At 44.8% G+C, this 15,212-nt stretch overlaps 1 protein-coding gene across 1 annotated transcript; it reads right to left on the bottom strand.

Moving 5' to 3' along the window:
• Positions 1-11,773: 11,773 nt before the first annotated feature.
• On the bottom strand, positions 11,774-14,491 carry LOC149281352 (dnaJ homolog subfamily C member 9-like). The gene is made up of 5 exons (XM_089499397.1): positions 14,309-14,491; positions 14,032-14,172; positions 13,368-13,622; positions 12,606-12,692; positions 11,774-11,887 (listed from the first exon to the last, which is right to left on the bottom strand). Exons 1-5 carry the CDS (start codon positions 14,489-14,491, stop codon positions 11,774-11,776), a joined length of 780 nt encoding a protein of 259 aa, XP_089355523.1.
• Positions 14,492-15,212: the final 721 nt, after the last annotated feature.

Genomic DNA, 15,212 nt, shown 5'->3' with positions numbered 1-15,212 from the left:
TGTACTCCCCCTATATGCCACTCTTCCCCCCCCTGATATGCCTTATACACCCTTTATGCCACTCTGCACCAGATATTCCTTATACACCCTATATGCCACTATGCCCCCCAAGATATGCCTTATACCCCCTATATGCCACTTTTCCCCCAGATATGCCACTCTCCCCCCCTATCTGACACTCTGCCCCCTGATATACCTTATACCCCTATATGCCATGCTGACCCCCAGATATGCCTTATTCCCCCTATTTGCCAATATGTCCCCTAATATGCCTTATACCCCCTATATGCCCCCCCCGTGACAGGGCCAGGCTAGCTGGCTCATATGTTCGTGTAAAGTTTAGCCGGGTCATGGAGCACTTTTGTGTCCAGTTCCGTATACTGTGACCCGGTAATATTTTATATTGTGTTTGATTGTGTAACCGGCCCAGAGACTGAATGTGGCTGCAGCTCCAGCCTTCAAAGGAACAATCCTGTAATCTTGCTGGGGCTCTTAATCAGCCAGCACAGCCCTGTCTGCCCAGACGGCACCCGCACTACAGGGGGGATAACACAGGTGGGGGAAACACATTGTATCCCTTAATCCCCTCACTTTATATATCCCCTGTATACTGATGGGATTTGTGATGGGATGTGAGTGATGGGATTGGGGGTTGGGTTCGGTGCACATTAAACTGAGATTGTATATAAATTCTGTTTGTAATAAAGGGAGTTCTTGTTTTATGGTGGTCTGACTGATCCGTGAATAGCTGAATGCTATCCGTATGAGGGACTGACTGGTGATTCCTCAGCCCTCAGGGGTACCCAGCCTTGGGTACGGTGACCCTGTAACATTGGCGGCAACGGTGGGAAGAATCCCACGACTTGGGTGAAATTCAAACCACCAACTGGGACCGAGACCACAGATACATGGAGCGGGTCTATGAGAATGGAAGACGAGAGACACCAAGAGAGCTCCTGGAGGCTTGTAGCAAAGGAAAGGCTACCCTGATTGCGGACTGCAGAGAGATGGACCAGCACCAGGATGCCCCAGAGGAGAGCCTCGGACTGAGTGCTCTACAAAAGAACATATGAGCCGGCTAGCCTGGCCCTGTCACCCCCCCCCCCCGACCAATGCATCCCTAGACTTGTCCCCTATGCTCCAGACTCTCCGGTGTCGAGTGGGCGCAGCCGGTGGACGTCTGCATGGTGCTTCCATGACTGAGCACCGGAAGGCCACATCACGCCGGTGCTCCGTCAGAGAAGCCCTGGCGAAAGTGTTGTGTAGCAGCGAAGGTTGTCTGCATGCTTCGCACAGATATTCACTGGCTGCCAGAGAGGAGGATCCAGGTCCCCTGCAGCACTGGGGAACGACTGCGCGATGCGCGTAGACAACCTTCGCTGTTACTTTCCAGTACTTGCACCGAAGCTTCTATGGCGAAGCAACAGAAGGTCATGTCTCACGGTGGCGCTCCATCAAAGAAGCCCCGGTGGCAGCGTTAGGACCAGGATGTTCAACACTTTTGCGGTGATGTTTAGCTGTAATTTTCTCCTCTCCCATATAGTGAACCCACACAAGTTATATATTGTTTTTGATAGCCGGACTTCTGGGCTCCAGCTACCCGGAGCCTTCCCTTGTGGGACGCGGCCAGGACTTCACACTGACGTCGGGGGGAGGTCCCCCTTACATCGACAGGCAGTCCTGGCCGTGTCCGGAGCCCAGAAGTTCCCATGTATGCCTATCAGTCATTGATATGTACTCTCCTACACACAGTGCCTTCCTAATTTATCTCATTAAAGGGTGCCAAAAAAGGCTGTAGTGGCACCAAAACATTGCAAATAAATTAATAGATCTTACCAAAATTAAGAGTTTTCTTTTTCATTTGTTTAACCGAAGGCCCCCTCGGTATTGAAGATTCATATTAACACCCGAAATTGGCAAGTTTTGAATCAGAATGCACATGTGTTGAGTTGTGGCATAATGAAGGTATAGGAAAATCTTTTGACTAGAGTACAACTCAATGATCACTCTTCTAAGCAGATGGTTACCTTGATTATGGCACAATAACTGATGGTTCATTTTGTTGTTTTTAAATATTTTATTTACTATGATCACCACTGTAGCTTAGCACAGTGAACAGCAAGCAGACCACTGTGGTCCTGCATTCCTAATCGCAGTACATGTGATTAGTCAGCAGGGGGGTTAGTCACAGATCACAAGCGATGCTGCAACTGCCTGGGGAGAGTCCAGGCTGTCCTCCCATGAAGAATAAACAAACCTACCCTATGAGCAAACTGAAGTATAACTGTTATTGTGTATACAGTAAAAATCTAAGATATCCAAGCGAAACAAAAAAAAAAATCCTAGTATACATATAGAGGACTGCTCCGAACCATCTCGGAGGAGTGATTGCTTTAACGGAGGCAAGATAGTGTTAGCAATTTGATCAGAGCTGATTTTGCTAACAGCATACTGTATATTAAACAGTAGGTTCCTTGAGGGAAATGATAGTGTATAAATCATCAAATAACTGGGAAGACTTGGGAATTCAGGAATTAGTTTATGAATGAGTTAGCTGTGTGCTAGTACAGTTAGTGTCTGCCTCCAAGTAGAGAATGGTATTAGTCATTTCTCTTTATTGTACAGGGTGGTGTCAGTGATGAAGTCTCTGCACTAATGCTCATAGCATACACTTACTATTAAATTGTACTGTGTTTTTCCTTTTAGGACATGGTCAAACCAGATACACCAAAAGATTAAAATCAGGTTCGGTCTGTTTTGAAATTGTTGCATATTAATCTGTTTAGCACAAGGGTGTTTTTAATATCATTGGATCCTGTTTGCCAGGACATTACCGTATTTGCTCGATTATAAGACGACCCCCCAAAATCCGAATATTACCATATTTGCTTGATTATAAGACGAGCAAATGCTCTGAAAAATACCCCTCGTCTTATAATCAAGGTCGTCTTCTAATCAGACCTCGATTAGGTTGCCAGGCTGCTTACCGGTGCTTTGGTTGCGAGCAGCGTCTCTTCTTCTAGCAGCAGGAGAACAGGAAGCTAGAAGAGTGTCACATAACTCTGCCTCCCCCCTCCTTCCTCTGGGGGCGGGGCCAGAGAAGTTACTCGCACAGCCAGGCCCCTGCAGAAGTCTTCGAGTGAGAGATCTGCAGTTCAGGTAAGGGGGTGGGGGAGGGTTTTTGTGATTAATGTGTGAAGTATGTGTGATTAATGGAATGAATGAGTATTTAAATGTTTGTGAATGAGAGTGTGTGTGATGTGCATGGATGTGTAAGGGGGGTGGTGGTGGTAGCATGGCATAGGGAGGCTGTACTCACACTCCTATCATCCCCAGGTTGCAGCATGTATTGGCTGCCTTGACTTGATAGGAGTGTGATTGTTGTTAGCAGTTATATATATATATATATATACCTCCAGAAATGCCTTTTAACCCCCTATATGCCACTCTGCCCCATGATATGCCTTTTAACCCCCTATATGCCACTCTGGCATATAGAGGGTTAAAAGGCACATCATGGGGCAAAGTGGCAAATAAGGGGTATAAGGCATTTCTGGGGGCAGATGTGCATAACTGGGGGGGCAGGTTGGCAAATAAAAGGAAATAAAAAAAATATATATTTTTCTCAATCATAGCTTTTATTAGATATGAAAAAATTGTTTACATGCATTAATATTTACTAGTAAACCTTTTTTTCCTATAGGGTAGTCTTATATGCAGGCTTTTTGTTTATTTTCCTAAATTAATATTTAGATTTTGGGGGGTCGTCTTATAATCGAGCAAATACGGTAATTTATGAAAAAAAGAAAAAGCCTGAACATAAGACGACCCTATAGGAAAAAAGTTTTACCAGTAAATGTTAATTCATGTAAACTATGTGAACTATTTTTTTTTAATAAAAGCTATGATTGAGAAACATATTTTGTTTTTATTTCCTTTTTTTTTCCCAACCTGCCCCTCCAGTTATGCACATCTGCCCCCAGGCTTTCCACTCTGCCCCAGAAATGCCTTATACCCCCTATATGCCACTGTGCCCCATGATATGTCTTTCAACCCTCTAAATGCCACTGTGCCCGATGATATACCTTTTAACCCTCTATATGCCACTGTGCCCCATGATATGCCTTTTGCTCCCCTATGTGCCACTCTGCCTCCAGAAATGCCTTATACCCCTATATGCCACTCTGGCATTTAGGGGGTTAAAAGGCATATTATGGGGCAGAGTGGCACATAGGGAGGTATAAGGCACTTCAGCGGGCAGAGTGGCGTATAGAGGGTTAAAAGACATTTCTGGAGGCAGATTGGCATTAGGGGGGTTAAAATGCATTTCATAGAGCACTCTACCTACAGAAATGCCTTATGCGCCCCATTTAACACCCCCCCTTCCCTCCTCCAAACTTACTGGTGCTTCTGAGTTCCCGGTGTGTAGCCGGGGCAGCGTGTAGAGGTCTACGCGATTCGCGTAGACAACTTCCGCTGCAGCCGGAAGGAAGTGCGGTTAGCAGCGGGGGTTGTCTGCGTTCATCACGCAGACCTTCCCTGGCTGTCAAAGATCAGGTCTGCATGATGGACGCAGACAACCCCCGCTGCTAACCGCTCCTCCTTCCGGCTGCAGCGGAAGTTGTCTACGCGAATCACGTAGACATCTACCCGCTGCCCGGACAACACACCGGGGACTCAGAAGCACCGGTAAGTTGGGGGGGGGGCATAAGACAGGAGCATCCAGGTCCCCTGCAGCGCTGCAGGGGATCTGGATCTTAGTCTCATAGTCAGACCTATTTGAGGTCTGATTATAAGACGACCCCGATTATATTTGCTCTGGAACAAAACCTTGTCTTATAATCGAGCAAATACGGTAACTGAGCTTGATGGAAGTTGCAACCCACATGCATAGTTGTGCTAGGAAGTTTTAGCTTGTCTTTACTACATGATAAAGTAGTTGTGCATCCTGGAAGGTACATAAAATCCAGTTCAGCCATAAATCAGTTATTTTTTTACATGGTAGGCTCACAGAAATCTTGACATGAAATGAATGAGCAATCTCAATAAAGATGCACACCCATATTTGTAACCACTAAATAATGCTGTCCCACAAAGCCTATGCATAAACCTCTGCAGGATGATATGTCCAGACAACCCCCGGTGCTGACTTTCCGGTGCCCCACCATAGAAGCCCCAGCAGAAGTGCCGGCATCGCACAGACGTTCACCGACTGCCAGAGATGAGGATCCCCCGCAGCGCTGCAGAGGACCTGTATCCTCCTCTCTGGCTGTCACGACCCTGGTAAGCAGGTCGGGTAGGAGCCCAGTAGCAGGGGATACAAGGGGTTCTGTTTGTACCCCACGATGCATGACGGTAAGTGATGTGGTACGGACAGGCGAAATAACACACAGCACAACAGAATACGAGGAAAGGTACTGTATTGATATAGGATATCACCAGCAAGTAAAGGCAGTAGTCTCTAGGCAGGATGCCCACTGGCAGGGCTGACGGGTACGGAGGCCCACTGGGTGGGCTGACGGCAGGAAGCCCACTGGCAGGGCTGACTGGTACGGAGGCCCACTGGGTGGGCTGACGGCAGGAAGCCCACTGGCAGGGCTGACGGGTACGGAGGCCCACTGGGTGGGCTGACGGCAGGAAGCCCACTGGCAGGGCTGACTGGTACGGAGGCCCACTGGGTGGGCTGACGGTCCAGGCAGGTAGCTCAGGTACAGGACACGGGTTTAGGTACAAGGCCAAAGCAGAGCGGTCCATGCACTTCAATGCAAAGGCCGTGACTACAGGGCAGGGCAGGTTAATAAAGGCAGGAACCACCCAGGTGATCAGACCCAGCTGACCTGGTAATCTGATCCTGAGCACTGCAGAGAGAGGGAGAGGGTGGTCACTAGTGGTAACAGCCGGACAGAACGCAAAAATCATCATGTATAGTCCGGGCTAGCAGGGTGGAATCCTGACACTGGCAGACGGTGAGCGTCTGTGCAATGCGTGCAGACAACTTATGCTGCCGACACTTCGACCAAGGCTTCTATGATGGATGAAGTGGCGAGCAGCAGGAGAGGTTGTCTACGCGCATCGCGCAGACGTCCAACGGCTGCCCCTGCTAGACACCAGGGAGTCTGGGGATGCATTGGTAAATCGGGGGGGGGGCATAAAGCATATCTGAGGAGCAGAGTGGCATATCAGGGGGGCATAAAGCATATCCAGGGAGCAGAGTGGCATATCAGGGGCATAAAGCATATCACGGGGTCAGCGTGGCATAACTAAGGGTCAGTGTGGCATATCTGAGGCCAGAGTGGAATATCTGGGGAGCAGAGGGGCACAGAGTAAGGTATATTATAAATTAAGGGGGGGGGGCCTTAAAATGACTATTGACTATTAAAATGAGACCCCCCGCTTCTGAACGGCAGCAGCAGCCGCCGCGAGGTAGGGGAAGACCCCCTGCCCCAGCACGGCAACCTCAGCCACCGCGCAGAAGGGGGAGACCCCCCGCTTCTGCACAGCAGACGCGGCCGCCGCGGAGAAGGGGGAGACCCCCCGCTTCTGCACAGCAGACGCAGACGCCGCGGAGAAGGGGGAGACCCCCCGCTTCTGCACAGCGGAGGCAGCCGCTGCAGCTTGAAGGAGGACTTACCTCATCCACGCCGCGTTCCCAGCAGCTTCAGCCGGAGCACGGGTCCAGCTCTGGTGTCCGGACACGTTCTTCTTCACGCCACCTAGTGGCGCCAGCGGAAACTACATCAACTTATATTGGGAGATTACGTGAACGCCATTCACAAGATGGCCGCGCAGGAAGTGACGTATCGGCAGTTTGAATATTTGGCGGGAAATCCCTAATTAGTACCATAACTCCTGGGACTATTTAAGAGACGCTCTGACACTCTGACCTTGCCTTCTGATGGTCGTGCCTATCTCGGTAGTGCCTTCCCAGTACGGGTTATTTCCTGCTTGTTCCTGTTATTGACCTCGGCTTGTTCCACGACTATTCTGATCTCTGGTATCCTGACCTCGGCTTGCTCCTCGACTATCCTGATCTCTGGTATCCTGACCTCGGCTTGCTCCTCGATTATCCTGCTCTCCGGTATCCTGACCTCGGCTCTCTGGACCATCCTTCGCCAGTCCTACCTGACTACGGTGTCTCCTCTGTACGCTGTGTCGTGACAAAAACATTAAAAAAAATTGGAACAAAAACCATTTTCTACATTTTATTTGTAAATCTCTGGTTTATGAAAAAACCTAATTAGATTTTAATATTTGTCCTGAGTTTAGAAATACCCAATGTGTTTTGGTTTTTTTTGGCTTTTATTTAGAGACTAGAGCATTGCTATTTTAAATCATGCCCCATGTCCATGTTTAGGACATCGTTGCAGGCGGCCAATTCAGTTTACCCCCTTCAAACCAAATCATTTTTTCTTATGTTTTTTTTCCACACAAATTATATGTAATTCAGGTATAAATGTACAGCTCCTGGTATACATCACTTCCAAGCAACACCCCAATAAGTGTTCAGCAACATCTCCCGAGCAAAATGTATCTAGGAATTTCATCAGCATCGTTTTAGGTTAGGAGGCAGAGTTTTCAGGAGGATTTGGAGAAACCTTCTTGAGACCTTCTTTATCAATTGTATATGTTGATGTCCCGGGAGGGATCACACTGGGTCCGTGGAGCAGATTTCTGTGACGCTGAACGCCTCGACATTACAGCAACACTACTTGAGTGATAGGTAGGAGATCTCGGGGCCAGGTACACCGGGGAATGTTTGGTCTATTCCGCTAAACCAATTTTTGCTCTTCTGATAAGGTCCAAATGATTGTTCCATGGAAAATGAAAACTTCATAGGGGGTAAATGATGTAATCCCTTTCCTCTGGTTGTGATGCTCTCCACCCATAAATGAGGCAGTGACAATGCAATGGAACCTACAAAGCTGGGATAAAGGGACATGGGATACCTTTGTGGATGTATAATCGGCTCAAATAGAATGTTAATGTCCCCCAAGACTCTTTAAACTTGGCGAGTAATTTGAAGATAGCAGAAAATGCCTTGTTGAGGGATGGGGAAGATAATAGAGGAAAAGTACTGGGAAGAAGGAAGGAGAGATGGAAAAGAAGGAAAATGGTGAGAATCCCAAGGAGGAGCTACACCAGCAACCAATAACGGGGAGAGGCCCGGTGAATTTAACAAGACCAGCCTGGCCCGCTGCAGGCAACGTTGCCACCTCACAGGAGAAATGACAAGACAAAAAGGGGTAGAAGATAGTAAGGGGAAAGAAACAAACGGAAGAAGAGGAAAATATGTATATATATATATAGTAACCACTAAACCTAAGTAAACATAAATGTCAGAGGAATAAGGGGTTTCAATGGTACAGTTTACCCCACTCAGGAGAGAAAAGATAAACAAAAAAGGTAAATACATTTTTTAAGAGTGAATAAGAGGAAACAAACACACCTGGGGGAAACGCAAACCATGTGTGTAAGTATGCATGTTTGAATGCATGTGAGCATTAATGTGTATCATGTAAATGTAATCGTGTGTCAGTGTGTGTGAGCATGAATGTCTATGTACTGTATAAGTGCGTGTGAGCATGAATGTCTATGTATAAATGCGTGTGACGATTGATGTCTATGAAGAAGTGTACGTGCGCCGGGATTTGATGTCCTATCCCAGATGACACGTGGTATAACAGTCCCAAGTAGGCTGAAGCCTTCTCGAGTACATTTTCTAAAAAATAATTCAGTCCTATACCATGTAGCGGGATTCTGTGTGCCAGTGCCTACCAAGCCTCTGCGCTACTGTGCCTTTATCACCTTTGGCATAGGGAATTGTTTTCCATTAGGATAAATTCAGTCCTGTACTATGGATGTGTCTGTCTGTCTGCCTGTGTCCGTCTCACCTGCTGTGGCTCAATCTCCTTCCTTATTTTAGGGGATCAATTTTTTTACATTGGGTGGATTCACCATGTAGCTAGATATACCTTTCTGTCCATGCCTACCCTAGATAAATTCAGATATGTACCAGGAGGTGCATACATCTGCCTGCCCAGTATCCAGCCTTTTCTGCTGTTCAATCTCTTGCTTTTTTTTTTACATTTTTTAAAATTTTACATTTTGGGTGAAGTTTAGCCCTGGATCATCTTAATGTATGTGTTATCTTAATGCATCTCAATCTTCTTCCTTACTCAGAGAGATTATTTTTTTTAATTTGCTTTCAAATTTGGGGAGCGGGGGGGGAATTTCAGTCCTGTACCTTGGTGTAGAGGACTGCATTGGGAGGCGGACCCACCAAAAAACTTGCGGGCAGTCAGGCACTGTACCTGCAGGTCCCGGTAATCCCGCGCAGTCCCGCAAGGCTGCCTTCTCACTGCTCCTTTAGTGTCTCCTGTCTTGCTCCGCCCAGGAACAAAACAGTCACGTGATATGACATCACTTCCCATGACTCCGCCTTGTTCCTGGGCAGAGCAAGAGAAGAGAAGCTGTGATGGAGCAACCCGAGGGCAGCCTTGCGGGATTGCGCGGGCAATCTGTAGTTCAGGTAAGGAGGTGGGCTTGATTGGGCAAAAAAAATCAGCGGGAGCAGGATTAAAAAAAGAAGTCCCGCGCAGGGCTCTACCTTGGAGCTGCATGTGTCTGCTTGCCAGTGCACTACTGGTGTTTCATCACCTTCCTTACTCTTGAGGAATCCATTCAATTGAAATAATCTAATTAGTGGTGAAATTCAGTCCCACAGCATGCTGCTGTAATCCAAAATACAGTTAGGATCTCTTCCTTAACCTCTAACATGCTGCAAGCAAAAATCAATGGGATTTGAGGTGTGCCATCATCAGAACAAAGGGAGTGTATGGCCTCATGGTGTCAAAGTAATGTTAGTCTATTCCTCCCTTTATAGGTGGCAGGTTGGCCATCCATGGAGGAGCCGTCCTTCGTCTTGTGTGCTGTGGCAATAAGGTAGCAGAGACACAAACCAAACCAATCCCCCAGCTTGATCTGTGGTAAACAAAGTGTTTCAAAAAACAGACACATCCGCAAGTCTCCTGGTCACTGTATTTGATGCATTAAAAATGAGACCCCAGGGGTACAAAACTCCATGTTCTGCAAGGATAGTCAAATAGCTTTCTATGCACAGCGTGAATTCTGAAAGGGTCTTGGTATAGAACCACATTTCCTCTAACAAAAAATAAAATCATAGAAGCAGCAGTGACACCCACAAATCAAGTTCACCCCCCCCCCCTTCTTGAGTTGGAAGCAAAGAATAAGGGGACTGGTATCACACTGTAAAAATACTTGGAAAGCCAAAACATCTTCAGTTTGAGACAGATGAAATAAGATCTTGAATAAATGTATCTTTATACTAATGAAGTATACAGACAAGTTTGCTGAACTAATGTAAGACAGCCATCATTAATTAACCAAAAAGAGGATCTAGCTCCAAATGCATATTATACAATATTTATGCAAAATGAATGAAGTTATTTTACAAAAGCTTTATTAGAACACCAACAATGAAAAACTTTTTTTTTAAATAAAAAACAGAGGAGCGCAATACAATTCCAGAGTAGAGACATTAATATTTGCGTCATAAATCTGTTTTTGTATCCGCTCACATGGATGTTTTTGAAAGGATGGTAACTGAGGACCTAGAAAAAAACAAAAGTCAATATATCTATAGCTGAATAGGAAGATATATTGATTTAGCTTAAGAAATAGATCTTTAGTCTCCTTAAGAATGATGTATCTAGTTCTTTAAAAATATAGAATAGAAGCATAATTTGCCAGACATTACTGTACACAGAGTCTTCTAGATTAACCAAAAAAAAAAACCCCATAACGCAAATCAGGCCTTAAAGATACCAAATTTTGGGATTTACTTCATTCCGAAAAATAATTACTTGGACGATGATTTTCTCCAACAAACCACAAGAACAGCTAATTTGCTCCCAGTTAATTCAATTTATACATGGGTTACTAAAACATCTATATACCTGGAAAATAAGAGAAGGCCTAATATGTGAATGACCATCTTCGTTTGGAATAATGAAAAATCAGGCCTAGAAAAATTTACCACGCACTCATCTCAACGGTTGAAATTTAAAATTCCCATTGAATAAATGGCTAAACATACCCAAGGGGTGAAAAATACATCTTTTATAGTGTATAAAAAGCTACTTACCTACAGAGCTAACAAGACTGAAACAATAAGAAATGTTTCTATAAGTGTGGAACTTGCAAAGCTTGTTACCTTAGAAGAGAAAAGGGATGGGAGAAATGACTGAAGTGTGAAAGGGAAATTGTAGAGAAAAAAAAACCCAAAATGCCTTTGTTTTACAGGATCATTTATCCCACAAAAATGCGGAACATCGCACTTAACTACAATACACAAATCTAAGCTATACAAATGAGAATCTTTAGCATTTACAGCTATCCCATAGAAAATTTAAAGTATCAACAGTTCAAGTCACTCCACTTCCATACATCTTTTCCCATAAGTCATAAAACAAAAGGAACAATCTCTAACAGTATCCCCTTAAGCTTTTGGACATTCTCTTCTGATTCCAAAGTTTCCATTTAAAGCGTTTGATAAGCTACAACAACTGAGAAAGTGATAGCTAGGGAAACATCCATAGAAACTTACTTTAAAATGATCAAGTTCAATTGCAATAACGGAGAAGCTGTAAATTAAATACATAATCTAATATTTTTAGTTTCCAATGGGAGCAATTTAGAGATAGCACATTAACATTATCTAATTTTCAAAGTAAACGTGTACCAACCACACAACTCATTTTCTTTTTTGTGCTGGTTTTTTCCCTCCCCTTTTGGGTTTATTGCAGTATTTAGCTTCCATTTGAGCCAAGAAGTGATCTGCTTCATTTGCTCGATCCTTTTGTCTTTTCTGTTGAGAAGAAGTAGTGTTAATTCAGTTTGTGAAATCAAAATTTGCTCGATTATAAGACGACCCCCCAAAATCTGAATATTAATTTAGAGGGGGGGGGGGAAACCCAGCGTTTTTATTTCCTTTGATTCGCCAACCTGCCCCCCCCCCCCCCGGCTTGCCACTCTGCCCCCCTGATATGCCTTATACCCTCCTATATGCCAGGGGCATATAAGGCATTTCTGGAGGAACAGTGGCATAAAGGGGGTTAAAAGGCACTCTGCTGCCAAAAAAGCCATATACCCCCCCAACTTGCCAGTGCTTCTGACTCCCTGGTGTCTGGTTGGGGCAGCAGGTGGTGGCCGGAGCTTCTATGACTGAGCACCGGAAGGTCATGTGACACTGGTGCTCAGTCATAGAAGCCCCGGGGGAAGTGCCAGCAGTGGCGGGGGTTGTCTGCGTCAAGCATCACTGCGGGAAATTCTCCTCTCTGGCAGCCGGGGAAGGTATGCGCGTAGACAACCTCCACTGCTGCCCGCACTTTCGATGGCACTCTGTGATAGAAGCCCCGGCGAAGTGCCGGCAGCAACTGAGGTTACCAGACAGGAGGATCCAGGTCCCCTCGGGGGGGGGGGGGGGGGGGGGGGAGCCTTGTCTTATATTCGAGCAAATTTGGTAATAGAAAAGTAAACTACTCAAAAGAATCAACTCACAATAAGGAAATCTATAAGATTCATACCTGAATTAATGCTTTGAGATCATCTGCACCTTCACCAAGGCAGAGCTCCTTAGCCATAATTTCAGCTTCTTTGGCTTCTGCAAGACCCTGAAAAGAGAGGGAGCTATAGATATACACACTTATATACATAGGGGTGTGTGTGTGTGTGTGTGAGCTACTTTGTCTTTTTTTCTATTTTAGTATATATTTTTTTTACCTATTAGTGATAATTGTGTTTTACATCCATTATTTTAAAAGACCACACTTGAGCAAAAGATGTACAATTTATGAGGGGTCATAATACAGAAAAAGGGAATCAAGGTTTAGCAAACATTGTAGGAATGAAAAGAAAAGAAAAAAACCCACACATTCTGGTCCTTAAAAGAGCCCCACCACTCCCAAAGGCATGGTTTGTATTAGAATGGAAATAACTTTCTGTAAAGGAGGCAAATGAACTTCATAAGCACTGCCATAAAAGAAATCAGTTCAATGTGGCAGTTAGTCACCCAAATACCAGATAACTGGCAGCCTCCAGTTCAGAACCCAAAGGAAACCATGTTACTGCATACAGAAAGATTTATCTGCAAACAGATAAGTGTTTCAGTAAAGATTTTGCATGTTGACCTTATTAGGGAAACAGAAAAGTGTTGACACACAGGTCTCTTTTCAGGAGTAGCAAGACAAAACAAAACTCAGATTAGATACTAGAAAAAAAAAAAGGCTCCTATAATATGTGGCTTGCTTCTAATAAAATCATTCAGAAAAGAGTAGATTTGTGCTTACCCTTTTTTGTCGTTGAGTATGTTTCTTTTTTCTTTCCTTCACAAAAGCATCATAGGATGGGACTTCTTTCCTTTCAATGGCTTGGTCAATGATATCTCTTATTCTTGGTTCATCTGTATACTCAACACATGGAACAGATGCCATAACTTCATCCATGTCACCCTCAAAGTCGATATATGCTTGAAGGACTTCTTCTTTCTCTTCTTCAGAACCTTGGTATTTTTCCTTATATGAAGTTATATCTGCCATCGTTATCTAAGAAAAAGGGATAGAATACAATACTATGTATACTACTATCGAGATCACAAGAAGCATATGAAATGTGCGATTACCAGAGCATGCTGTACACATTAAACCATATTAGTATTTTCCAGTATCTTTGTAAGCACCCACTCCTCTAAACACACAAATGCACATTCTACTAATTTTTTTTTACTTTAATTTTGGGTGAGTGGGGTGAATAAAACATTTCTCCCAATTACTACCATACTAAGGCCTATGCAATCAGAAGTGACAGTCCCCAACTCTCCAGAGTTTATAGCAGGTAGAGTCCCCTGGAGTCACAGTGTAAAATGAGTAGGAAACAAAAATAGAATCATAAGGGCAGGTATGGTAGAACATCATAAGAACATTTTATTAACCACAGATGCTCGATATACAATACCTTATTAAACAGCAAGCGCCAATACTCATGCCAGTTTCTGTCTTGAGTCATAGATTCAGCTTCTTCATCAACAATTCCTTGCTCATCATATAAAGCTCGCTGCTCCTTATCGCTGAGAACTGTATACACTTTACCAAGTATCTGTAGAATAGAAAACACATTACACCTGATTCTGGATACTTGATTAAAAATGAAGCATGATAGATGGTGTGTGTGTGTGTGTGTGTCAGCTGTGCGCACACACAGGAACAAAAGCTTAAGCAGTACGCTGGGATACCTGGAATTTGGCAGTGGCCTCCTCTTTCTCATCTGCCGGTACCCGGTCCGGGTGAACCTGCAATGACACTTTGTGATAGCCGCGTCGGATTTCTCCATCCTTCGCCTCTTTCCGCACCGCTAAAACGTTGTACAGATCTGAAGTACCGAAGAACTTCTCGCAATCGTCTAGTATGCCAGGCATCGTAAGCTGAACAAACCCAACCAAGCTCCGTCTGTATCAGCACTCGCTATCGGAGTTTAGCGCGAATTGGAAACGTCTGCCCTCACTATTGGTTACCGCTTTCCCGCCATACGTCATTTCCCTTTACGAAATCAGTTTGAATATCTTTATGAAAACGAACAAACCATCCGCCACCTAGTGATCTTAAAGCGCGAGTCTACAGTGCTCGCGCTTAGATGTGGCAGAAACGTTCCTTTTCTCTGATGTTCGTGTTTCCTACGTCTGTTTTGTGGGAGTTTAGAATAACTGCCGGCTATCAGTTTATAACTATGTTTGACACCCCGAAAAGTCACCAAATGTACCTACGGTACCTTCAGTGGTTTAATGGATAACCTGCATACCTCCCAATTGTCCTGTTGTGATTGGGACAGTCCCACACCACTGTCTCACCTTTTGGGCAGTAGTGATCATAAGCCGTTTGGGGGATAAGAGAATATCATTAGACGGCCCACTGAGTTGGAGAATTTGTCAACATCTGTGTTTTTACAGAACACACCTATTCCTTCTCCCACATGGCCACCTCCTGACTTCATGATGCCTGGCCACTTTATTAGGTACGACTGTTCAATTGCTTGTTAATGCACATAGCTAATCAGCCAATCACATAGCAGCAACTCGATGCATTTAGGCATGTGGAGGTGGTCAACACAACTTGCTGAAGTTCAAACTGAGCATCAGAATG

Source organism: Sceloporus occidentalis, unplaced genomic scaffold (assembly GCF_023333645.1).
Source record: "Sceloporus occidentalis isolate IW3139 unplaced genomic scaffold, rSceOcc1.0.p SCAF_134, whole genome shotgun sequence".
Taxonomy (NCBI): domain Eukaryota; kingdom Metazoa; phylum Chordata; class Lepidosauria; order Squamata; family Phrynosomatidae; genus Sceloporus; species Sceloporus occidentalis.
Note: the sequence above shows the minus strand (reverse complement) of the source record. Positions and strands in the feature narration are given on the sequence as shown.

What these genes read in the sequence shown, in the direction of transcription:
- LOC149281352 (XM_089499397.1), bottom strand. Translation starts at nt 14,491, where the DNA reads ATGCCTGGCATACTAGACGATTGCGAGAAGTTCTTCGGTACTTCAGAT. An exon ending in GGCGCTTGCTGTTTAATAAG is followed by an intron (nt 13,623 to 14,031) that starts GTATTGTATATC and finishes CCTTTTTCTTAG; the next exon opens with ATAACGATGGCAGATATAAC. An exon ending in ATACTCAACGACAAAAAAGG is followed by an intron (nt 12,693 to 13,367) that starts GTAAGCACAAAT and finishes CTCTCTTTTCAG; the next exon opens with GGTCTTGCAGAAGCCAAAGA.